Source organism: Plodia interpunctella, chromosome 18 (genome assembly GCF_027563975.2).
Source record: "Plodia interpunctella isolate USDA-ARS_2022_Savannah chromosome 18, ilPloInte3.2, whole genome shotgun sequence".
NCBI lineage: Eukaryota > Metazoa > Arthropoda > Insecta > Lepidoptera > Pyralidae > Plodia > Plodia interpunctella.
In genome coordinates, this window is record NC_071311.1 from 7,880,474 (window position 1) to 7,907,284 (window position 26,811).

The 26,811-nt window shown below is 33.6% G+C and overlaps 1 protein-coding gene across 3 annotated transcripts; it reads left to right on the top strand.

Annotated features, from left to right (window-relative positions):
• Positions 1-970: 970 nt before the first annotated feature.
• On the top strand, positions 971-25,896 carry LOC128677666 (phospholipid phosphatase 2-like). Of its 3 annotated transcripts, none has more exons than XM_053758668.2 (7): positions 971-1,170; positions 13,493-13,586; positions 21,390-21,544; positions 21,792-22,003; positions 22,885-23,011; positions 23,490-23,672; positions 23,912-25,896. In XM_053758668.2, the coding sequence occupies exons 1-7, from the start codon at positions 1,075-1,077 to the stop codon at positions 24,032-24,034; spliced, it is 990 nt and encodes a 329-aa protein (XP_053614643.1). In that variant the 5' UTR covers positions 971-1,074; the 3' UTR covers positions 24,035-25,896. The 3 variants fall into 3 exon arrangements, with proteins under 3 accessions (XP_053614643.1, XP_053614644.1, XP_053614645.1); XM_053758669.2 differs by lacking the exon at positions 971-1,170 and adding an exon at positions 8,616-9,178; XM_053758670.1 differs by lacking the exon at positions 971-1,170 and adding an exon at positions 9,610-9,961.
• Positions 25,897-26,811: the final 915 nt, after the last annotated feature.

A 26,811-nucleotide genomic window follows, 5' to 3' on the forward strand; every position in this document is an offset into this window, starting at 1 on the left:
ACTCGACCATCTGGATTAAAAATGAACCCTATCCTATCTAGTATGATACGTGGTCATGTGTAGTACGATATACCCCAACTAATAGTATAAATGCGAAAGTAAGTTTGTTTGTTTCCTCTCAACGCTTTATGTACTCAATCAATCTTGGGTACATTTAGTTTGTAGAGACGAAAGTAGGTTACGTTTCATTCCGGATTTATTAATGGTTTTACTTAATTACAATTTGAAAAAAGTTGCAATTATTATCATGGAAATTCTACGGATTCCATTCACTTCAAACTTTTCCAAATTTACTTTAACATATTCGGTCGATAAAATGTTTCTAACCTAACTCACTCATAAAACAGCCGGCTTAATCCGAATCACGTGTGGGTTCATACGAGCGTCATATGTAGTGCAGTAAATGTGTCATAGAACTGTGACAGCTGGAAGTTACAAACACATCAGTAAATGACATCTTTGCGCGCCACTCGACCGCAATGATTTTCGCTCCAAGAAAGCTGGCAACTCGTTTGGTATACACAATCTTGTATGATGTTCAGCCAGTTAGCGAACGAAATATAATTAAAAATTGCATTGTGAAAAAGAATAGACAAAAAAAGAATTGACCACAAAATCGTTAAGACTATCAATTCTATCAACACTTATAATAGCTGCGATAGATATTCAATAATTTGCAAAATTATCGATGATAAAAATATCGATGTTGATAGAATAGACAGCAAGAATAATAAAATTAGAAAGGAGATGTAGAATTAAAAAACAATTAAATATCCACCAAGCCACTCATTATTCAAAGGGCAGTGTAATCTTCAACACACTTTAATATGATAAAATTTCTTATCACACTAAGTTATCTAAATGCATTTGTCGTTTTATCAAATACGCTTTGAGATGAAATTTTGGTCTCAGCTAAGATCTATCTGTCACATCTAGTATTAGCTCAACGCTCACGAATGCGCGCACGCCACTGCTAGTCTCAATACGTCGTCGCGAGCGCAATCACGCGTCCAAATCGAAAGTTTTCGTTCCAACGATAATTTTGTTTTGATTGTTACATTGTTTGTTGATACTATGGGAGCAATGGACTGTGTGAAATCAGGGGTGAGAACTGATAGTACTGAAGTGTTTACTATTAATTTATCTTCAAATTCTACTCTTAATGACTCGGTAAGTTTATAATATATTATAGCAGCTTAATTTGTGGAACTATCTTTAATTTCATTTACATTTGCATGTACTGTTCGTGTAGCTTTATGTAATCATGTTAAGATGTTTAAATTTTGAAAGGAAGAATAATTAAGCTTATGTATTCGTTTTAGTTTAAGTGCGATTTCACTTTTGAAATGTCTTCTAAATTTTCTTTCATTTTCGTCGTTTCGATATAGACTTTTCTCACGGACGCAACATGTCTCATTATTCTTCATTTTATAAGTCCTTAATTTAAAGATGCCTCAAGAAACTGTCCGCATTCATTGGAAATTCGCCTCTATTTACGTAGAGAGTACAGGAGGGGTAGGTTAGGTTCATACTTTCCAGACTTCCTCTGTTGACCTTCAACATAAGCACATATGACTTCCAGTACTATCCTAGTCCTAACTAATATTATAAATTCGAAATTAAGTTTGCTTGTTGTTTGTTACCTCTTCACGCTCTATATACTTAATCAATCTTCTTGAAATTTTTATATAGTTTGAAGTACGGAAAAGGACATAGGATACCTTTCATCCCGGAGAAATAACTCTCGTGCGAAATCACGCGTGCGAAGTCGAGGACAAAAGCTAGTGAGCGACTACTGCTACAGGATTATAAAAGACATGCACAAAATGTTTCTTGATCTTATGCAAAACCGGTCTTTTGAACATTCCAAGTATTTCCGAGGCGCTCGCTGGGTTTAGTTAGTCATACTTGACTGTTATGTCTTGTTGGTCACATACCTATATGAAAGTAGACATGTAACCTTTCACCATTCAATATTTTGCAAGGCCATTGTTTAAAAGTATTAGCAGTATCCATTCAAAATGTGAAAGTATGGATGTTTGGATGTATTGTATATACGTAAACGCAGCCATCTAACGGTAAAGAAACATCAGGTGGCATTAGGGCTTAAATAAAATGAGACACTATTACATTACAAACAAATTAATATACATGTAATGAGACGAAAAATATGCTTTTATTTCTTCATTATCTTTCATACCACTATAACAACAGCTCGTGTCTTCATCATGATAATGTGACAAACTTTCTCTTGTTACTTACAAATTCATATGTTACGTGTAGTCGACGTAAGAAAGTGTAAGTTACATCACTTATGCTATTATAAGTAATTCGATAGCTTAGTATAGCGTGTGTGGACTCACGCAATGAGGGCTGAAGCGATTGGTCAGCCGCCAGGGGCGCTATGTTATCGAGTGATGTAGATGAACCCAATAATTGAACCATTTACAAAAGAAACATTTTGAATCGATGGTGGCCAGCGATCGAAAGGTTCGATTCTTTCTCGTGACACAATTTGCATTCGATCTGCCTCATAGGTTCACCAATTGTAATAAAAATCGACTAAAACAATGGAGTTCAATTATTAATAGAAGTTGAAAGGCAAACAAGTGCCTTTCAACTTTTACTCAGTTTTACCAATGAGGTTCAAGGTTACCAGTCTAATAGCCATGAAGTTATCAATTAAACGAAACTCGAAATTTTTATTTATTTATATTATGTATCACAGTTGTTTTGAGCACAGCTTCGTTTACGTACGATTCAGAATAAGTAAAATTTTCTTTTAAGTAAATAAATTTATGATTATTTAACATTCTATTATTTATATTTTTTTTTCTATATGGCTTATTATTGTAATTGTAATTAGAACTAATAGTATTTAAAAAAATAATTAAGTGAAATATTAATTAATTAAAAAAAATTAAAACTAAAGTAAAAGTAAATGCCTTAGAAATTTGTTCTTTGAGATAGACAATACATACATAATCTCTTTTTTGTTTTTATTAGGCAAACATTAGGTATAGGACGCACAATGTATTTTTCCTTCATGACATGTCAAGTGTCTTTAGGCGACTTGTGTTAGCAGTAACACTGAAGAAAGAAACATCTTTATCATAAAATAAGCACGGTGTGTTGAGTGATCGTTAGTTTGGTCCAGACTCGTTTCAGCATTTCCACTTTTCCAGTGTCTTCCTTAGCTGTTAAGCTTCGAAGCCCCGGGTACTATGAACCGATATGCGTGGTGAACATTATGATTAAAGTAGTAAAGTGTTTAAGTAGGTAATAAGATACAGAAGTTATTACAAGACAAATTCAAAAACACTTATAATTATCAAATTTCAGATAAAATTCATTGATATTTTATATCTTCTTCTGATGATGTATAACAGTAGTATTGGTGATAATACTGAGTGTGTCAGTGGGCATGAGTCACTTCATCTCATTTTATAAGATTATTTGAGATATGGACACATATAAATTGTTATTTAGTGTTTTTATCTAGCCATCAGTGCATATTGTAATCGTGTAATGCCGGCTCCACACAATCGCCGTAGTGATAAAATTACGCTTTGGTATTTTTTGTTTCATATTTCGACGTAATAATAAAATGACAATCTTCGTGTGTCATTTTTACACACATTATAATACTTAAAACTTGTGTTATATTTTCATTCACTCTTATGTTAACATCCTGAACATGATTCAGATGATTATTGTAATGTAAAACTCCATTTGAATTGTAAAATTACGTATTGTAAATGTAATGTAAAACTCATTTTGTATAGTCTCGTCCTTGTGCGAATCTATTGTTGCGATCGAATATTTAGATACTCATATAGGTTATTTTAATGTGAAAATGAATTTATACATATTATGTGTATGACATAGGTACATAAAAATCGATATTAAAATCGATGGTTTCTCGATGCAACAAGAAAGAAAAGATTTAAAGCAACAACAACTTTTACGCTTTATATGCATTAATTATGAGTATTTTTTTATTTATTTCACATCAATTACAACTATTATTACAGGCAATCCTTTGTTTGTAGTGTTTGTATGAAAAAAACCACAGGTAATCCGTTCGTTTTTTTTTTCATACAAACTTTCAACCAATCAGCACTTTAGGGGTTGATTTTTTAAAAACATACAAGCTTATGCTTAACCTCCGGTCTTTTAATATCTATTTCATCAAAATCGGTCCAGCGATTTAGCCGTGAAAGCGTGACAGACCGACAGACAGATTTTCGCATTTAAGATATTAGTATGAAAGTATGAATATTCCCTCGGCGGCGGAATGGCAGCGGACCTAATGAATGCAAGTATAAAATTTTGGGGCTACAGAAATTGACACTAATTAGTCTAATCTGGTAATTATTTATTTGACTGAATTGACCAATTAACAATGCAACTCAAATTGAGGTAGGGAATTTGTGCAAATTTTAATGTGTCTCCTTTTACATCATGAAATGATTAATCATAATAAAATAATAATATAAAAAAAAAAAAATTATTTTATGGAATGGAATAAATGCATTTATTTCATCGAATAATAGATATCAATGCTAGAAAACTTTCAAAGCTTTTTACAAGCGCCATCTGTTGGGGAGTAGTGGAACTTGGCTTTATTTTTGATATTTTTTTTTTATTTCTAGTTTTCCACCATGTCGATTGTTGTGAATTAATTAATATTAATCAGAAAACTATGGGTACACCATAATACTGCCATAGAATTAAGATCTATCGTTTTTATCAAATTTTATCTATTTTTATGTCGGCTACACACTAACGCGGACCAGAGGGGTTACCATCATCTCTTAATGCGATCCAGTTCAGGACCTAAACTGATCTGCATCGCTAATTCGTACCATCAAGTTGACATAACGATCCATTATAGGTAGTCACCAAAACAATACGCCGTTTCGATTTCATTCACTCATTTTGAATACAATTCGGTACCATGATGTGAATTGGAACGTAAACTGGATCGCGTATCTGTCAAAATTCAAAAAAAGTTACTATTTCTGATTGATTACCACGAAAGAAGTCCCACAGACGTGGCGCTACTGTCGCTAAAAAACAATGACGTGGTCTATCTATTGTTGATAGTTCCTAGTTTTGCCACCGAAACTTCATCGTGGTACGGTTTTTATGTTCCGAAGTTTGTGTTTAGTGTTATGATTATGATCGACAAATTTGTTAGTCTAGATTATATTGCATTTATTGTAATTGAAATATTTTATTTTATTGTATTTTGTATTTACTTTAGTCATGTAACTAACACAAAGATAATACATATATACATTTTAATTTTAAGTAACAAAAAAATACATATTGTTTGCTCAAAATGGTAAGAATTTGATATCGGAACGCAACTCATGAAACGAGATAAAATATATAGAGATCGTATAGCCTTATCTCTTTCTTACATTTGCTGTCACTGGGGTTTACGATTCAGAGACAATTTTTACTTTTTTTATGAATTTCATACACTACTTACGATTCAAATGAGACTTTGTTAAGTTAATCTGGTGGTACCAAATAACGCGATTCATTTTAGGTTCCTAAACTGAACTGCCCTACAATTGAATCGTTTTGTAATAGTTGATGGTAGGCGCCCAGTTCGCCGCACTTGGCGGATTCGACATACCTACATAGCTGTTTTGTCAATACCGTAAATAAAAGCACTCATACAAATTACGCAATGTTCATGTACTCGCTTCGGCATTTGTTAGAGTTTAGCGATAGGTAGTAGCCGGTATTACAGATTATAAGGTCATAAACTGATTAATTTAACGCTGTAATAGTATTAATTATACTTTATGTTACAGAATATTGGGTCCCATAACACAAGTCTCGAACTTACTAACTCAATCTGTGTGTATTATCCCTTTATAGTTAGGTACCTATTTATTATTTTATCGTAGGTAATTGAAATCTTTCCATTACATTGTAACGCAGCTACGCTTTGTTTGGAATCTCTTCCGATGTATTTCGCCTGCGCTGGCACATTTGGATCTACTGTCATAAATTGTAAAATTCTAAATCCGCTCGAACGCTTTGACGCGTAAACATTACTATCAAGCTAGCGAGGCAAGAGGGTGGCCGTGATAAATTATAAAAATTTAATAAAATAATAAGAACAGACCCAATAAGGGTAAGTGCTCTATTTATTGTGAATATATATAACGTATCATCTAATCTCTATTTTAGATTTTTAATTTATATTAATTGTTCTAGGTGTTACCTTAAGTTTTATAATAAACTTACTTTACTACCTACTGCCTAGTTTAACCCACGATAAAACCTCGACAACCTAATTCAGTAAAAAGTATATAGAATTATGTATTTATTTGTGTACGATTGTCAGTCACAATCATAGATATAAGAACATTACATCAATGTAATATTTTTATATTCTGTGGTCTCGATAAATTTCTGTGTTGTCAGTAACAATTATAGAATAACAAATTACTATTAAAGTGGTATTTATATAACTTTATATAACTGCTAAAGCGGCGTTGGTTATTTATGTACAACAATCGATTGTAAGGTAAATCGATAACTCTTGAGCTTTAATTTATCCAATACCCATTGAATTATGCTCACACTATTGGATGGTTTAAAACCACAGACACAATTAAGTTAATATTCTGTTCAATTTCCTTTTTGTTCGATATTATGTTCGATGCTGGGTAAATATCTTTTTTGTATACTTGATTTTTGTTGTCCCTAAACGTCAGAGTTCTAATTTTATAAACCATTTATCTACCTATATGTAATTTACATTGAACAATTATACAATAAAATTTTACCCAAACGTATTCTTAAAAAAGTTAAAGCACACTTCACCCTAAAATGTTTTGTCACATCACGCATTGACATCATTTGGCATTGATAGGACGGGACAAAAAATTCTTTAGTTAAAAATATACCTTATTGGTTTTATAAATTATTTATGATTACTTGGGATTTTTATGCCAAAATAATATTGGAGCCTTGGGTACCTAAGACGTTTTTAGTAAGTTCAAGATTTTTTGAAAATATTCTCTGAATTTAATTTGGTTGCCTCCTGCATAAACCCGTCCAATAGAAGTGTGAGATGTCTGATAACCTCACACCTTTGCCCAGTCAGTTAAATATAAATTTATTTATTTGCAGCATGTAAAATATCACCTCATTTGTAAGGCGGCGCCGGCGCAGTTGTTGTGACGAGTTTGTGCGAGTTATTGCAACTTGTCGATAAAGTTGATTAAAGAATTTTGAATTTGTTTAATAAAGCTGTTACTTTTAGTTGTTCACAAAACACAATGTCGCTGAGAAATTATGTGTTCTCAGAAATTTCCTCATTTGGAAATTCCAGATAATTTCATCGAAAATTTCACTGAACCGATCAGAGGAAAAATCTCCGGAATTTCCGAGAATAAGGACTGATCGAGCACGGCACAGTTATCAAGACCAATGAGCGATTGGTATTCTTCCTCCAGATATGTGCTTGTGCTTGTGTGCTGCGAGGAATACGACTCATGTGGCATATGTCATATGACTTACGGACACATGACAACTGATAGGCATTATAAGTATTCCCAAGGAGGGTCGAAATCAAGCAAGTGTCGAATCGTTAATTTTTCAAGATTTCTATACGCTAACTCTGAGCTTTACTTCGTTTACATGCAATGTGTATGTGTGTTTGGTTCCCACGTGAGTATAGACCTACAGATTAATAGGAACCTCATTTTCCGTATTGCCCTTTGTGTCACTTAATGCCGTATTATCAATATCCATTACCGCATTATTTTTGCGGTTGTGACGTTGTATTGGAATCATTAGTATTGCTCAATCAGTTAAAATATTTCGCCTTGTGTGGTGATCTATCATAAGGATATCATAGACCCTGGATTCCAGTGGAAGAATTCTGAATGACAGTGAAAAGAGAAAGAGATAATCTTTTATCTCTGTTTCTCGGCTATTTACAGCTAATTGGAGTTTCTAGCTTCTAGGATCCACTAAGCTGACTTGTTTCCCAATTACTGGTATATTTTCAAGGACCTCTGACTGGCCTCTGAAAACAAGGTTGTTTTCAACTTCATCACTGTCATGAGGTCTTTTATATGATAATTGGATGACATCGTAGCTTGGTGGTCGCCACGCCCATCCGTTATCTAGATGTGCTGGGTTCAATTCCCAGCGCGGTCAAATATTTTTATTTATGATCTCTTTTCTCTCTGGTTCTGGGTAAATTACTGGCTTAGTTATTAAATAAATAAATAAATAATAAATATATTAGGACAAATCACACAGATTGAGCTAGCCCCAAAGTAAGTTCTAGACACTATTAGTAAGTATGTGCCATTTCTTTTACTCATGGTATCTTAAATGATGATAAAGAAAGAATATGAATAAATAACACATGCGCAAGTCACGTAGATCATTCAATGACGTTAAAATCCATTAAATGAGGAATCCATTTCTCTTTAACTCCTTCATATTTCAAATTAAAATCAGGTTAAGTCCAGTTTGACGTAGGCTTTGGGTTTTTTCCTGTAAATTAGTCATAAACATTTAATAAAACATATATTACATTGTCATAGTAATTGTATTCCAGTTTGAACGTATACAGCGCGAACAACGGCTGTATTCAGTGATTGTTTGAGTATTTTTGTGATAAAACTAACATGAAAATTTGCCGTGATAAAACACCTGTGTGCAGATGTTAATGATAAGATGATAAAGTTAATTAAATTCAAAATATAGATAACTTAATTTTTTTATGCAGGTGTTTATATAAATGTTAGCAGTGGTGATCATATTATGTTATAAAAATATATTAACCTCAAACTCTTCGTCAGTGAAGTGAATATAGATTTAAAAAGGTTCTTTAGAGCTAAAAATTAAGCTATTAAACTAGAGATTTTATATATTATAACACTTATACAATCTATTGTTAGTAATATAAAGATCGGTTTCGTATATTTACCGATATCGTAATATATTCATACAGATACCAAGTATATAGATATATCACTACCATTTTTACGCCTTTGCTTATGTAGTAAAGCAAAAAAAAACTAATAAAAAGTGACAATAAAAGTGTCAAAAAATGGTTCAACAACATAACACGATTCGCACCAGTATAGAAGGATTAAAGAGGATGGCTTCAGTCAGCATACGAAGCAATGTAAGTGTTTTAAATAAGTAATTGAATTACACAGATATAAACACATTGCATTAGTAACTTATCTGTTACCTTAGATCTACAAAAATTTAGTTACAAGTCCAGTGAGCACTTGATGTATAACATCTTTTCGTACCCTGGATTCGAGACGTCACAGCCCCGAATGATACCGGAAATAAACCAAGAAGAGAGAGAGAGAGACAGATAGAGAAAGAGAGTATAACATATTTTCTACAATGTAGTCTGCGAATCGCGATATGTTACTTACACAACAATATAATATTCGACTATTGTGTCATGTTTTATAGTTTATTTATTTGTTTAAAAGAAAAGACCATTAATAAATAAGGAAACATGCAAAAATCATTTTAATGTTTGATAAGCATTTATCTTTTGGTATTTAAAAGTGATCGTATCATCGGATATTAGTCATTGTCGTTGAGTAAGCATAGCGTGTTGAGTGTTGCCAAGCGTTGTGAAGTGATATTTAGTTAAAATAACTATAACTACCTAACTATGTAAAATATAACTTGATTATAATGACAAGTGTCAAATAGTATCAAAATAATAGGTACATCTTTCTCTGTCGCTCTCATTTCGGATGTACATCCTGCTGTCATTCGAGTTATATTTTATAAATATAGTTCAGATAGTGTCTCAAGGTGTGTGAGTGAGCTTAAACAAATAGATCTACTGATACCTGACTATATATCGATCGATTTGCCTTGCAAAAGATAAATAATGGCAAATCAATTCACAAGATGTTATATGCCCGAACTGATAACGGTGATAAAATAATTATTTCATAATTTATTATTATTATTATTTATTTATATTTACTTAAGAAAATCGACGTTAAGTTTAAGTTGTGACCACTTCACTTTCGTATATCAATTGCGCTTTTACTTACCTTATATTAAGTTTTTACTTACCGCGAAATATAATAATTCTACTTAAATAAATATAAATAAATACCACTTCACTTTCGTAACTTGTTAGTTACGTTAGTTAGTAATTTCGCGGTAATTAACTAGTTAGTTACTAGTTACTTACCGCGGTAAGTAACTAGTAACTAACTAGTTACTTACCGCGAAATTGATACGCAACTTAAACTTAACGTCGATTTTCTTATAACTGTAAGAGTAGAACTTGTTTTTCCTTTTTTATTTATATTTTATACAGTTACAAGACGTTTTTATCGTTGTTTGGCAATTCATAAGAGAAGAAAGAGAAAGAGACATAGAGAGGGAAGAGTTGATTCATTGCTATGTAACTTTTTTATTGGTTATGTTATGAACGCAGATGAGTCGCTACTTACCACACCTAAACACTTAAGGGGCGGCAAATTATGTTCCCGCCCCGGGCTACGCTGCCCAATTGATTATATCACTAGTCTTATTAGAATTTAGTGTTTATATCCTAGACATTTATTTCCTTTAGCGATAATGATTTTGAGTCATACAAATTGACATAAGTTGCTTGATAACACAATATCTAATATTATTTTTCAGATAATTTTACCTTTTGCCAAATCACATAGTGTAAGAGTAATTTTTTATATGTTTGTTATACTTTGTACCCAAATGACCAACCCAATGACCAATTTAGTGAGTTATAACCTCCTAGATTTAGGTTTAAAGATCATTCTTTTAAGAAATTTAAATTACACTTAAAATGAGATAACTATATACTATTTATACGGGCGCAGCTGCAGGCAACTAGTGTTAAAAATCCATACTAATATTGTAAATGCGACCGTCTGTCTGTCACGTTTTCTTGGCTAAATCGTTGGGATAAAATTCTGTACGTTGTTTATGAATAATGCGTGGATTGTGGTGCGCGATTGTCGTTGCGTCACAATAGCGTAATGTGATTGGTTCGCTGCGTCTCACTTCGAATCGACTCGAACTAATCGAACCCGCACTAAGTACTTTGCTATATGCTGTAAAGGTTACAACTTCGACCCTTTTTGCTTAATTATTGAAGTGTTGCCTTAACACGAGAGAATTTTTTACGAACAAACATGGTAGCGACCTTGATTCAAATACCAATCTAATAAACAAACAAAATTTCATAGAATTTATAACAATACTAGCGACCCGGCCCGACTTCGAACGGTCTAATCGACTATTTTTTTAAATTATTTTATAAAGTCTTTCATCTCTGCATGTTCCCATTCGGGGATGTGAAGCCCGGGGTCAGCGTAAAAACCTTAAGATTTTGAAGATTCGGCTGTGATTTTACAACCGGCCTGACGTTAACCCTGCTTGGGAATGCTATAATTGTCTATTAGCTACCTAGGTCGTGTGTCCCTTAGTCGCCTCGTACGACATACATACGATATGGAGTCCGCCTGTTCTAGGGCGCCACGCCAAAAAAAATCCTCCCTTAATAAATTGACTGAACAAAATTCGTTGCGTGGTTTAGAAGAAGAAATCTTTTTAGTTTAAAAACAGACAGACGTTGAAGGCGATTTTGATTTATGCTACCAATTTTTGACAACCTTGGAAGGAAATGTTGCTTGAAGGTCTCTTTGTAAGTTTTACTTAAATATTAAAAGGGAAGGTAAACTTAATGAGTACTATAATTTTATTATCTTATACTAGCTGCGCCCCGCACTTCGCTCGCGTGGGAATTTCTTTAATCCAAGGTATCATCTACCCTAATACCAAATTAAATGTAAAATTGGCCCAGCCTTTTTGAGCATGAACAAGTAAAGAACATAGTCCCAAACCTTTTGTAATTAGCGTCCCGACTGTAACCATAATAAATTATACTCTGATACCTAGCTCAGGAATCTCGCTATCTATTATAAAAACCGCATCAAAATACGCTACGACAATACATAGTGACAGGCAGCGTAAAGCGACTTTGTTAACTATATAATAAACAATAATAAAATCTCTATTCAAGTATCTTAATAGCTATGTTATAGGGTGAGAATCACCTGTGTTTCAGGAATTTAAAAGCTAAAATATGTGTAATAAACAATTATTAAAAGCAAGAAAAATAAAAACATTAAGTAATAACATACTGATTTCAATAATAGAAAAGTGTAAAATGAAATTTATAGAAGGTATACCTACTTAAGATATAACTGTTTCTAATTCCTCTGTATCTTCATACGACATATTCTGGAGGTATTTAGAGGAGGTAGGAGGTATGTTAGGGGGTATACTATAGGTATTTAGTGATATGAGCGGGATTTTCTGACGGGATTTCATCTATGATAAGGTTATGTGAACTTTTGACCGTTAGTCGAAAGTGTGCGTTCCAATCGACCCTTCCCCTGCCCTTGGCACCTGACCTTAGCCTCCAAGGGCGCTCCAACGATCAAGGCGTTTGACCTTGACGCAGACAATTTATGTGGTAATTAAGACCCAAAAATTACCTTTCTTATTGAGGATTTTTTGGCTTTGTTCCAAAATTATTGGCGTTAATTTTTGTTGATATTCGCTGCGATTATATTTGCGTTATTATGTATACGGGATTATTCTTATACTTTGGTATTATTTTATCTACATGTTCAGTCGACGATACTGAACAACTTTTTGTATGGAAGCAACCTTGAAATCGCGAAAAAAAATCAGCTGATCCATACATTTTTCACAAGTTAGGTACCTATTTAATTTTGTAAAGAACAGCTGATTTTTTTTCGCGATTACCGAGTTAACCTCATACTAAAAATTGTTCAGAATCATGGACTGAGCATGTACCGTGTAGACAAAAAATGAATATTAAAAGTCACCCTGTATTCCTGAAAAGCTGTATTTCAAATTCAAATTCAAATTCAAAATTCTTTATTCAATTTAGGATGATATACATCACTTATTGACGTCAAAAAAATTACTTAAACTCAGTCTACTGCCGGCTTCCAAAGCGCAAGTGAAGAAGAAGCGGCGCAACAAACTTCACCGCAGCCTTTTCTCCAAGGACGTCAATTAACATTAAATTTGATTTTAAATTTATGGTTCCATTAGACTGTTGAGGTACAATTTAAGTTGCGTAGGTTGGTTGTTGCGTTTTTACCCTACTTTACTCTAGTGCGTTAAAAAAATCCGAAGCTCAATAATATCTTCAACCGATGAAGCTGAAATATTGTACACACGTTTAGTTTCACTGATCAAAATGCATTATTATCATACGCATGACCTGATGGTGCACCAAGGCTCTCTCTGACAACAATAACAGCTTGTGTAAAAAATGTCATTTTCGTAAAAAAAAAAAAAACTTAAGAAATAATCAGGTATGGTTTTTAATAAACTGTTTTAATTTTAATGAGAATAAAACACCAAATTAATGAATTTTGTTTTCCAGAGACCCGACTTGGAGTCCCAACAGTTGAAGCCAGATTCGTCAAGACACAGCTACTGGTGGACGCTGGCCGTCGACCTGCCTCTATTTGCTTTAGGTATGTCTTCTTCTTCTTTATCCCTTATGCCATTTCAGGGTTGGGTCTTCTTAGTAAACCTGCGTCAGAAAACTCTGTTACGCGCAACGGGTGCTCTGGCGCATCTCTCATGAGAAAGCTCTCATACAAACTATTCGATGTTCATGTAATCGCGTCGGCATCTAACTGAGGGCGATAATGTGTAGCCGACGTAAAAATTTTGAATATAATTCGGCTATAATAATCGGCCGCATGCCATATATACGAGTATGTATCCTTTGGGAATATTATTATTACCTGTTAAAGTTTTTTATTTTTCAGTCGCCTTTTTTGTACTACATCCTCACGAGGATATGGTCTTGTTTTAGATCGGGGTCCACATGCTTCGGCAAATTTTTGAAGGCAGTATAGCTTCCTTTGTTGTACGAAAATGTATAAAAACATACTATTTATTGCATTCTAGATGTTGCCCGCGGCTTCGCCCGCGTTATATTTCGCGGGAACAGTTATTTTCCAGGTTGAAAGGTACCTTAATGTCCTTCTCCATACTTCCTTGATTGGTTGAGTAGATAGAGCGTGAAGAGTAAACAAACAAACTTACTTTCGTATATTTCTATATATTAGTATGATTAGGTTAATCTGTACTTAATGACCTATCAATCCACTGCGTATCAATTAATTCTACACGAAAATAGAACAATCTATACTATTATTATAAAGAGGTAAGCATTTGTGAGTTTGTATGTTTGAGGCGGCTAATCTCCGAAACTACAGAAAAGACATTTCTAATGGTGAAAGAAAAAATGTACGTTAACCAAGATTGCTTTAGGCTATATTTTATCTCAAAATTCCCACGGGAGCGAAGCCCCGGGCAACGTCTAGTATTAAAATAAATCATTTAAAACTCATTACCAGAACACAAGCATTATAGACAGCACGTGTGTTGAGGAAAAGGTAAAAAACATATTTTACGCATTTGGTTACAAAAAGTTTTGAAACATGTGCATTGAGTCTGCATGTGGTGCATAGCATACGCGCAATCATAAATTTAAAAATAGATTTAAACTAAAAATAATAAGTCTAAAATTAATGGTAAAAGAAATTTATTTTGAGATTAATGGCAACAAAACACTGTGAGTCCAAATGCATTTTTGGATGGATGCAGACATGATAAGTATAAAAATTATTATGACTATATTTAATTGAAGACAACAGCCGAACGAATCACCATGCACACTGAGTAAAGCTCGCTCCTTTTATTTTTCAATTGCTTATAATAAATAAATAATAAATAAATACATTAGGACAAATCACACAGATTGAGTTAGCCCCAAAGTGAGTTCTAGACTTGCGTTATGGGATACTAATTCAACGATACTATATTTTATAACAAATACATATATAGATAAACATCCAAGACCCCGGCCAATCAGAAAAAGATCATTTTCCATCATGACCCGAGCGGGGATCGAACCCGGGACCTCTCGGTTCAGAGGCAAGCACTTTAACACTGCGCCATCGAGGGCTCATTATGCAGTATCAAATTGATATTCAGAATTGTTTATTCAACTTTGGATGATATATAAACATTTACTTTTAATAAGTAAATTTTTCTTATTTTTTTTCTACTTCCGAATGCCAAAACGCCAGTGGAGAAGAAGAGCCGCAATAAACTTGAAGACCTTTTCTCCGAAGACGACAATTAATCAATAACAACAAACAACTGTGTCTTCCATTCTGTTTGACACGTCTTAAATCTTTCTGTATTAATACTATATGTATAATCTTATCTATACAAAATTAATTTTAAAAGCATACTTCAAATTCTACAAGCTAAATTAAGTTTAAACGCACATTTTCATTCAATAATTTTTACTTATAAAATTAAATTGTCGAAACCTATAACAAAATAAAATATTCTATGCCATACCACGATTTAAATTAGCAGAAGATGTAATTAATTAGTTGTCGACGAATTCGACGATTTGTCAAGCAGAAAGATTTGTCATCTGTTATCTTTATCTTTGCGGAGTTTTAATTGGGATCACATTTCCACTGTAGGAACAAGACAAATGTTAAAGTTTGTGAGAATTTGATGTTTTGTTTGTTTGTTTTGATTTTAAAATAAAAATATTTAAAATTTGTCGGCTAAGTATGTACCAAAAAATATTTAAATTACTGCGTAATGAAAATTATACACAAGTAGACAGGTCTTATAATGGTTAATAGTTTTTTTTTACAAAAATGACATTTATGACACAAGCTTGTGTTGTTGTCAATGCGTGACAAAAAAAAACATATCCGTGCAGTAAACTGTTGAGGAGGGAGCCGTTCCTGAGTGCACCATCACCAGGTTATGCTTATCATAGGAATGCATTGTCATGGAAATTAAATCTGTGTATAAAATTTCAGCTCAGTCGGTTTAAGATACCTTCGGCTTCAAAATTGAGTTATGTGTTTCCACTCGAACATACATACTTACTTATATATATATATATATATACACATTGCAAGTTAAATAAAAACTAGTAAACTTAAACGACCTAGCCCACTAAAAATTAAAAGTAAAACGATTAAATAAAAAGTAAAGTTATTGTGTACAATGCTGTTGTTGTGTAGTTTAATTAGGAACTTTCTAATAATTTTCATAAATACAAGAATCGAATAAATTCAAGCGCAGCTAAAGCAATTATAAATACCTAGGTAATTATCGTTAAAGTCACACAATCCCTATAAGTATAGTTTATAATTAAAATATGTTTGTATGTAATGACTCGAGGCTGCCGTGAGAAAAATAAAATATTAATTTCCTTTATAGACCCCATACTGTTTTAAATATTATTACATTCAGTTGTCTAATAAAACGCCAAATAAATAATGTGAAAGTTTTTGTTTCTCTTTTATTTTTGTGACTGTTTTATGTCGTTGCTATTTAGGTACCTGTATAATGTGTGACAAAAATACTTATTTGGCAAAAATACTTAGTTGTTCTGTAGTGAGTCAGTGTAGCGTATCAACCTTAATAAAATATTTTCTATATTATTTTAACCCTTTGGCAGCAGACTGTAGCCCAGTAATCACATTTTTTTATACTTTTGTTTTGTTACCTATTCATAAGTTTTAATATTTGGTTCATATCTGTTTCTCAAATGAATAGATTTCTTTCTTTCATTAAGACTGTTTAAAAAGCATAGGCAAAATTATGTATAATTTTAATTTAACTTGGGAGATTTAAATACAGACAGACAGTGAGACAGGAGAAGAGAAATAAAATCTTGTAGGTAATATAATAAAAGAATTTGAAATGAAACGGTAAAAAATTATCCAACAATTTCATAAGAGATATTTTCCGCGTGCTTGCAAGGCAGACATTTCGTACGAGCCAGATAGATATTCTTGGACTCCATTACAGAGCAAAAAATCGATCGTTACAAATACGTGGACTGTTTATGTAATTATTGAGACTTTCTTGATATGGACGATAGCTAAGTAGCCTTTTGTGAAGTGTAATGCAATAGAAACGTTCATTTAACGCTTGGACATAGTCCTAAGAACTTCCACACTGCTCTTAATTTTAATTCATTTCACGAAATTATGTCGCAAACATTCATTTCGACATTGAAAACGATAGTCTCATTCTCTATCATTTAAATAGAGAAAAGGAAAAGAAGCTATGTTTTTTTCTTCTGTGGAAAACCTTCACGTGGAAAAGCATTTTGTCAGTACTATGAATTACTGCTCACAACTTTAATCTCTAAGCAATTTTAAACTAGTGGCGCCATCTATTGTCGAGTAGCAAAACCAATGATAGCCACAAATGCACTGCAGTTTGTCTTCATATTTTATTGGTACCGTTATAATTAATTAATTTTAATTACACTAACATTACGATGATAACAATTCATAAAATGTTTTTACCGTTAGTTTGTCTAGTCAGCATACGTGGTACTCATACTATATGAGCTAGGACATCAATCAAAATAGAAATTTATTTAATAAATTTATTATCTACCTAATTGAATTCGCGGCATTATAATTAACTTTATGCTTTTCTTTTTAATTTTAATCTACATTTGAATATCATCAATCAATACATATAATGAAACAGTAAAAAAGTGTTTCTGTACATTGATGATATTTAAATAAAAAAAAATTGAGATCGATAGAGAATCAGTAATAGAATAAGAATTAAAAAAAAGTCTTGTCTGTTTATTTGCACAAGCTAATCTCTACTGGATCTACTGGACGGATATGAATGAAACTTTTTTGTTGTATAGCTATAAAGCCTGGTCAACATATATAAATGATTTTGAAAACTGGAACACCTGATGGAATACTATGATGGTACAGGTAAACTGTAGGGAATATAGAAATGACGACTTAACAAACATTGTTCACTCTGATGAGCATTTTTTGTTGAGATATAAAAATTGAAGATCTGGAACACCTAATGTAGACCTATGATGGTACGGCTAAACTATAGGGAATATAGAAATGACGCTCTAATAAAAGTTGTTCAGTCCGATGAGCATTTTCTGTTGAGGTATAAAAATCGAAGGTCTGGAACACCTGAAGAAGAGTCGAATAGTTCAGCTAAACTATAGAAGATTTACTTTTTCAGTCTGATCAGCATCTTCTGTATGTATAGGTATCGTTACGCTTTGTCTGTACATTTAAATTTCTCTAACAATTTTGCCTCCTTACCAAAAATTGTTCGGCCACGCGAACGAAGTCGCAGGCATCAGCTAATACATAATATTTGTGCTATATATTAATCCGTGGTGTTGTTATGAATTAGTCTTTCATATTTTGGTGTCAGATTATTCAAGTCCTTTCTTTCACCAGACGCAAGTGATTAATGTTAACATTAGAGATTAGTATACAAACAACACGGCGTCAATATAAGTGACGAATAAGAGCGACATTGGTACAGTCTATCGCATGACAAGTTACCCTACGTGTACTGTTTTGCCGTGGAAATTACGGCTAATTTCCACTGAATTGTGGTGGGTCATTGTGGTGAAGACTATGCATGGCAGCGTGTCTCAACACGCGGTTTTAGCACGTGGAGTCCAACGAGGATATCAGAGGATATGAGCTGTTAGTTGCATAATACGTACTAGCATCTATTGCAAAACCCTAGCGAGTCTTCATGGCACTTCAGAACTGAAGCATCAATGTCTGCAATCTATCTATTGCAGTTGTTATTTTTCACACTAGCAACACTTAGTGATGTATTTTGTTAGTGGTAATATTGTGACTTTTCTCCATATTCTGTAACGCAATGAAAATATAGGTACCTTTTTTTCTAAAATCCATAAGTACAGACTAAAGCATGAATAATATGAAATTAATAATTCGAGGCGTTTTCGAATCTATGATAGAGAAGCTTAGAGTGAGCCTAAACATATAGTCAAAAGTTTTACAAATCGGGATGTGTTTTATTGTTGAAAATCAGCTGCCAAGACTCCCTTATTCACCTCTTACGACATCTTGAAGAGGATTCACTATATAGTACCTACATTGGCTACATTGTACGTTGAATTCCATCCTATCAGTTTGTACTCTGTACTACAGGTATATTGATTAGAGTTCCCACGATCTTAATATACCTATAGCTTATTGAAAATGATTTCAAGGTTTGGTTCGAAGGTTACCTATCATTCAATCAATTTTATTGAGACTTTTATTAAAGCACATACTTAATAATTCTAGTTGCAAATCAACTTGGAGTAAAAATACATTTTCTGTGTTAGGTAAGTATGTATGTTATTGTTTGTAACGCGATAATTTTCGGTTTGATTTTGATGAAATTTGAAAGGTATGTAAGTTTCTGTCAACTGAATTTTTAAGTTGGTGGGGCAACAAAATTTGTCGTTTATGAAATACTCACAATTAAAAATATATAATATATTGTTTTCGCGAGGTTTAAGTTCCCAGCGAACTAGCAGTATTTTAGTAAAGTATAATATAATGTTTTCGTTATAATGTTTCAATAGGATCATGTGGTATCTATTCCAAGTCACCCTAGTTCTAGTTCCCACAAATATCTTAACTCGCTCTCTTTCCTTCTTTTGCGCTTCTTCTCTCCTTTCATCTTCTTCACTTTATCAGACCATTGGCACGCATATCATCCCTGACGACATCAAGCCAGCATTTCTTTGGTTTCTCCCTTCTGCTAGGGCCGGGAGAGGCCCAACACCTTAATTCTCTACACACCAAACAACTTAATGAAATTGTTTTATTTCGACGTGAAAGAAGGACAAACAAACATTGTCATATTTATAATATTAGTACATCAAGAATAGAAAATTACCTATGTGAGGAATTAAGAAATATAAGGACTGAATATATAAGAAAGTATTCATTATTAGGATTCTACATTGAAGTTAGGATTCTAGGAATAGAGGAAGACGAAAGAAAAAGATGGATAGATTGTGTCAACGTACGCAATTAAAGAAACTCGCAAACTTTGCAAAGTCTAAGTGAGAAATGGTGACGAAAAAGAAAAAATCTTGAGACAGTGTTCTTATTTCATTCACAGTTTGACTGGCTGAGCAGTCGTGTTTAAACCAGGATTTTCTACGGCGTCTATTTTGCCTGACACGGGTCTATGACATAATGCCACAGATGATATAAAAGTCACAAACAATCCCTGCTGCTCTTTTCCAATCAACTATTGTTACTATGAAGATTGCTCTTACGCAAAGGACGTGACGCTTGCGACTGATTGAGCCTAAGCGGAGTCTAATAGCAGTTATACGACACAGGGATAGGATAGTTGACCATGGTTAATCATTATATGACCACACGGATATGAGGCGTTTGGCCAATTGGTTACTTGGGAGGAATATTTTTTGATTTAGATTATTGACTTGTAACCTAACTCGACATCATACGCCCAAAAGTGAGGACGGTACAGCATGTCAGTCTCGTACACACCTATCTGTCTGATCTATAGTATCACTATTAGCAATATCAGGCTAGCAGCCTAACTATTAAATATTAATTCCACTAATACACGTCTAATTCGCATTGAGCTCGCGTGATAGTACATGGCCCATACTCCTTATCCATCTATAATGAAAACCAGAGCCTCAAACGTAGAGACTTTAAAATGGCTGATGATGCTGATGATAAAAACTGGAAGAAATATGAAATAGCTCCACAAACACATGCACATAAAGATATTATTATTCTCTTTGTGATGTTTAAAGCAGTTATAGTGAGTGTATAATTTGAATTTGCGCTGTGCGCTCAAAGCTCTTCAGGATTTGCACATTTATACGGTTATTTATTATTTAGCTATATAATTATTGTAATGTCCTTTGTATACTATACCGTATTTTGTCAACAAGTACCTAGATAATGCGCGCTGCTCATTTTCCTGCCTCAATCCAACATGGCTGCGATTCGCAACAATTTGCGAGGCCCGGCCGCTTCCTGTGTGACATTGACTTTGAACTCCCAAAACAGGGGTGCTGATTGGTTAATGCACCAGTGCCAATGCCCACTTCAATGTCACGTGATTGTGTAATGATACTTTTGATAGGTCTGTAAAAATCCACACGGAAGAGACTATACTTAGCTCTCTTTCTAAGACAGACGCCAAAATGGATAATGATCTTGGTGCTAGTACGATGTTCATGAATATGGTGTGGTCCTATTCTAGGACAAGATCATACGTCTAAACGAGTATTTAACTATCTGAAATCAATGTTTTTCATATCTCAACCACGTTGTGTTACTTAACTGACTTTACGTAACTGTATGTTTTACTTTATGTGAAAAAAAGATAATTGTATTGTAATATTTTGTTCACAGTTCTCGCTTTCATCGGTCTGTTCGAGCTGAATATCATCCCGAGTCACAAGGCCGGCTTCTTCTGCCGGGACCCCTCGCTCGATCATGTCTTCACCGGAGATACAGTTAGCATGAAGGCGCTGTGTTTGACTATACTCTTTCTGCCTATTCCTGTGGTAAGTTTTGATCACATGATCATAAGACACATGTTTTTTGATGAACTAGTAATATATAAAGGAATATCAGTGATATTAGGTCTGGAGAAATTTTAATGTGCGCACCCAAATCACCACCCATTTTGCCTATTTTCTGTTTAGTCTGAAAGATTGGCTAGCACATAATACCTTATGTATTAAGTCTATTTAATTTAATATTAAAAAAAAATAATGTCAGCATTATACAATACGTAATTTTTCTTTGTAGCTATGGATGACAGAATGGATATTTTCTGATGAGAATACAATATCGTTGAAGTCGAGAGAAGCATCTATACGCTGCCTCAGACTACTGAGGGTTTATATGTATGGATTCCTCTTCAACATCTCCATCGTAGAGGCTTTGAAGGGCATTGCTGGATCCCCAAGGCCGACTTTCAATGCCATCTGCAAGCCTGATGTTTGGGACACTTGTAAAGAGTAAGTACTTCACTTACTCTTAAAAAAAAAAAAGAAAAGTAATTACTTTTCTTCTTTATCTAAGAAATTGATCTTAATCTAAGAAAAGTAGTTACTTTTCTTCTTTATTGTTGCTGAATTCACATGTATCGGATATTCAATTGGCATAAGCTCGCATATCTCGATGATATAACGGCAGCATCTTATATAATCTAGTAAGCTGAAGTCGATTAGCTAAGTTCATGTTTCCTCACGATAAGGTACATATGGACTTACCATGTTTTATTATTATGTAGCGACCATTTCCACACGATGATTTACTTCACCGATTCCAAGAATTTTTCTATGAAGACTGGAAACTAATTCCGATTAGTTTTTTTCAATAGAAGCCTTTCGAGATGGGTTCTAGAGATTGTTATATCAATTTACTAAATTTATTTACGTAGGTGTGCTGCGAGGTAATAAAGTAAAAAAAAATCCCAGACGTTGGGTTGTATTTTATGTACCATTTCATACAATCTATTGTGATTACCGTCGTGCCAACCCAACGAGATGATTATGGCATAGTTGACTTTTTATAGATTGTAAAATTTTATTTCATGTGAGATGTGTGTCGGTACAGCAATTTTTAAATGATTTGCCTTCTGAATCAAAGTGCTGATTTAAGATATATCTAGCTAGCTCCAATTGAAAAATTGATAGGACAAGACAGGAGGCTGACTGTCGTCTAATAATGCGGTCCAGTATTTTATGATTAGTAATGCGACTCATTCAGGTTCCTATAATTGAACTGCGCTGCAACTAAATATTTCCTTAAAAGTTAACGGTCTCCTTAGTGATAGGTTAAACGACTTTGTTTTTAATTTTTTTTTCAAGAGTTTGACAAGTATTTTTTATTTCAGTTCAGAATACGTGACCACTTTCAAATGCACGTCGTCAGACTTTTCAGCGTGGTTTAAAAATGATGCTTCACACAGTTTCCCATCGGGACACACCTCACTGTCTGTCTACTGTGCATTCTTTTTGTCTGTAAGTACTATTATTTATTTATTTATTTATACCTATTCACATAATGGTACTCTTTTCAAAATATTGAATCAAAAAAATTACAAACTTACCTATGTTTTATACTCCGTCAACAAAACACACATTGAAAAAGAACTAATTCACCTAGCGGAATATTGCTAGAACTTTTTGACAGATAACAAATGTGTTACCTGCTATTAATATTGTTTAATATTCACCAATTCTCTAGAGTGTTGCTATATTTTAAAAGTTGAAATGGGCGTTAACTATATGGGGCCAACAACTACACCGTCTCCCTATGATTTGCATTATTTGCTAGGGCTGACTAGAGGAGATCACTTTGGTGATAAATCCTTTATGCCTGCATTTATTTTTATTTCTGATTTTAAATGTATTTTTTTTCTTAGTGTATGATAATATACGTAACCTGCCAGACTAGCTAGAGGTTTTAGATTAGTTATTTCTATGGTATTTTTTGCAGTGGTATCTGCAAAAGCGAGCGTTCTGCTGGAGCCACCGCACAGTCTTTCTAGTGCCGTTCCTGCAGCTGACCTTCCTTTCTTTGGCAGCCCTGGCGTCTTTGACCAGGGTCACCGACCACAGGCACCACTGGTGGGATGTACTTTTTGGCCTCGGAATTGGACTGGTTACGACATATTATGCGGTGAGTTCAGTTACGATATTTGCTCGTCTGATTGGCAACCCAGTGTTTCTCCTTTGTCATGCCACGCCTCTCTTTCAGAGAAAATATGTTTCAGGACTATAGATTAGTTTTACCCGCGGATTTGCCCGCGTGAATATATCTTGCGAAAGCGGTGAATGATTTTCATACAAACTCTCACCCTCTTGGTCTTCCTTTATATTGAAGGTAATCAATAAACAATTTTTGTCATTTATTCACAGGTCGTAGTGATCTGTAACAACTTCACACATTCATCGGAGTCAAACGAGTTGGGATCAGAAAACAACCGCTTACCAGTCAAAACGTTGTTATTCGACGGGAGAAGAGGGGATACGACGCCATAGATAATAGAAAAATGTATAAAAATCCAATTTTCATTACATTCACTTGCATGTTTGCGGATTTTAAAATCACTATTTTATTAGATGTTCGAAAGTTTCCAGTTTTTATCACCAGATCAAGTAGGTATAAAAGTATGGCCCAACCGCTTATGCGCTTTATAAAATCGTATTGTGATTTATTAAAATCTCGTAAACATGCGAGAAACAAAATACTTGTTGGTTGTAAAATAATAAATATTTGCAAATTAATTAAGTATACTTTGTAGATGTGTTCCAGAAAATGCTATACCTACGAATAAAATAAACGTTTACACGTAGGCTATAACAATGGTTTTCTGAATCTATCGTATATGATCACCGATTCCACCTACAACTACATAATAGTAAATTATAATGTAGGATTTTACATAAAATGAAAAGTAGGTGGATCTGTAATTGTCGTCAATGGAACTCTATTTGACAAATGCCTACCAGTTGGCTGAAAACGAACGGTTATTGAAAGATATCTATTGTAGTGGACTGTATAATAAAAAGGTCTTCTTCGATTTTTTTAACACAAGATTTATATTTCTATTGTAGTTACAAATTGAACTTAAAAGGACTGCACTTGACTGAACTTGAAATACCGCTATCTTTATTCACATTTTCGTATTCACGTTAGTATACTAGTGAGCGAATCGGTATTCTGACGCTCTGATTGGTCGGTCGCTCGTGAGTGCTAAAGTCGGTGCGCTTGCGTCTCGCTCGTTGTCCATTACATCCATGTTTATACTACCTAGGTACTGTGTCAGCGTAACTGATCTACTTCTATGTTCTTGACAGAGCAGTTAGCTAAGCATATTGTTTGGTGACTCGGAAGTACTGTAGCTCCCTTTTTACAAGTTTTTATTTAGTTTCATCTGTCCCGTTGTCTGTCTGTAATAAAATCTTGCAAGTTAGATCCTACTTCCAGTTGACCTACAGAGTTGAAATTTTCCACCTCGCTTCAGATTCCGTGACAATGTATTGTTATGTCCAAGATCACTCTGACGACAAAAGCTTGTGGAAAATATGTCATTTTTGTAAAATAACTTGTTGTCTCGAACAGAATGCTTGGCGAGTCCACATGGACATAACTATAATGTCAACATATGTATAATGTGACATGACATAAATTACATAAGTATAATGTGCCTGTTATTTGTTAACTTATTTAGGCAAGTATACAATTGTTGTTGAGATGTCAGTATTAATAATTCTATTTGGAAATTGTGTTTAGATTTTGTAATAATTTATGATAATTTGAAAAAGCCATATTTTTAGTCATTTTAGTCATAAATATATCTAATTGAAATTATATTTATCATATATAAATGTAGGTACTTAATAATGGTTGGCGTTTGCGTGAATGTGATTATAGTGTGGCATATTAGGTAGGTGATGATCATCGTATAATAACATTGCGAAAATAAATTATAATACTTATACATATATGTACTTATGCTATGTGTAGCTATAACATCTATCTACCTCACAATTTATAAGTATATTGTATAATGTATTATAATAAATTTCATCAAAAGACTGTATGAAGACAATATGTAGGTAATTTTTTTATGTAATTACATTAGCCCTTTTATATTTACGTATTTTATTATAAGACTGTTTGGAAATAATAATATATTTCTCTTACCTGAAACACAACACATAAAACAACAGACTATGTAAAAAATATAATTTGAGAAAATACTTTATTTCTATATTGAAAAATAATTTTAAATATATATACGAAACGACGATTTTTACACTTTAGATTATACAAAATCACTAACTTGACTATACATATCGTTGTTTTTAATCTCTGTAAATATTTAGAATTCATTATTTATTTTAATAAATAAGATCAAGTTGAGATCTAGTTTTAATTGCTTTACCTTACCCATGTCTTATTTTTACTGTCTACACGTAATATAACACAACAACACTTACCTAAATGTGACATTACTAGACGTAAAAACCCTGAAATATTTTTCCTGAAATTTCCTTGAAGCCAAAAGGTCAAAAGCTGATTTTTTTCGATCGTATGAAGCCGCGTACAAAAGATGTACCTATTGTCTCAGGCTCCTGTCATACAGACATACAATTTTCAAAGTATTTATAAATGCGAAAGTCTGTTTATCACGCTTTTACGAATAAACATGTGATATCCACTGCAAATTTCAAAATTCGAGATCAAACAGGCCAACGCGGATATAACCAGCAGCCGGCCCCGGCTTCTCTCAAGTAAAACCATAAAAGCCTATGTTACTCCTGAATGTCTATCTCTGTGCTAAGTTTCATTAAAATTTAGTTTTTTACATTACAAAACAAAAGAACAAAAATACAAATCTTTGCTAGTCTAGTATAACTGAAGCATTGAATGGCGCAGCAAATTCTGTGGACTTTTAGACCAATATATTGAAGTGCTCACTAAATTCCCCCAAGGCTAGCCGCTTGGCTAACATGCGCCCTAAAATAGGTCGTAATAATAGACGTTGCCCAACGTACTATTACGAACCCAGAGGATGCGGCTTCGATTCCCGTGGGAGGCACCCTGCACTTAGCCATTTATAAGTTTCAATTCAACACGGCTCTCAAATTATAGGCTTTTGATTGTATGGTGAACCTTAACCTGGCAGAAATTACCTCAGGCACTTCCAGAATTGCTAGAAAAGTTCATAGTTGACTGACACTTTGACGAAAGGTTTATGTTTTTATTATAATACCAGCAGTCCGTTCCAGCTTCGCTCGGGACCTCGGGA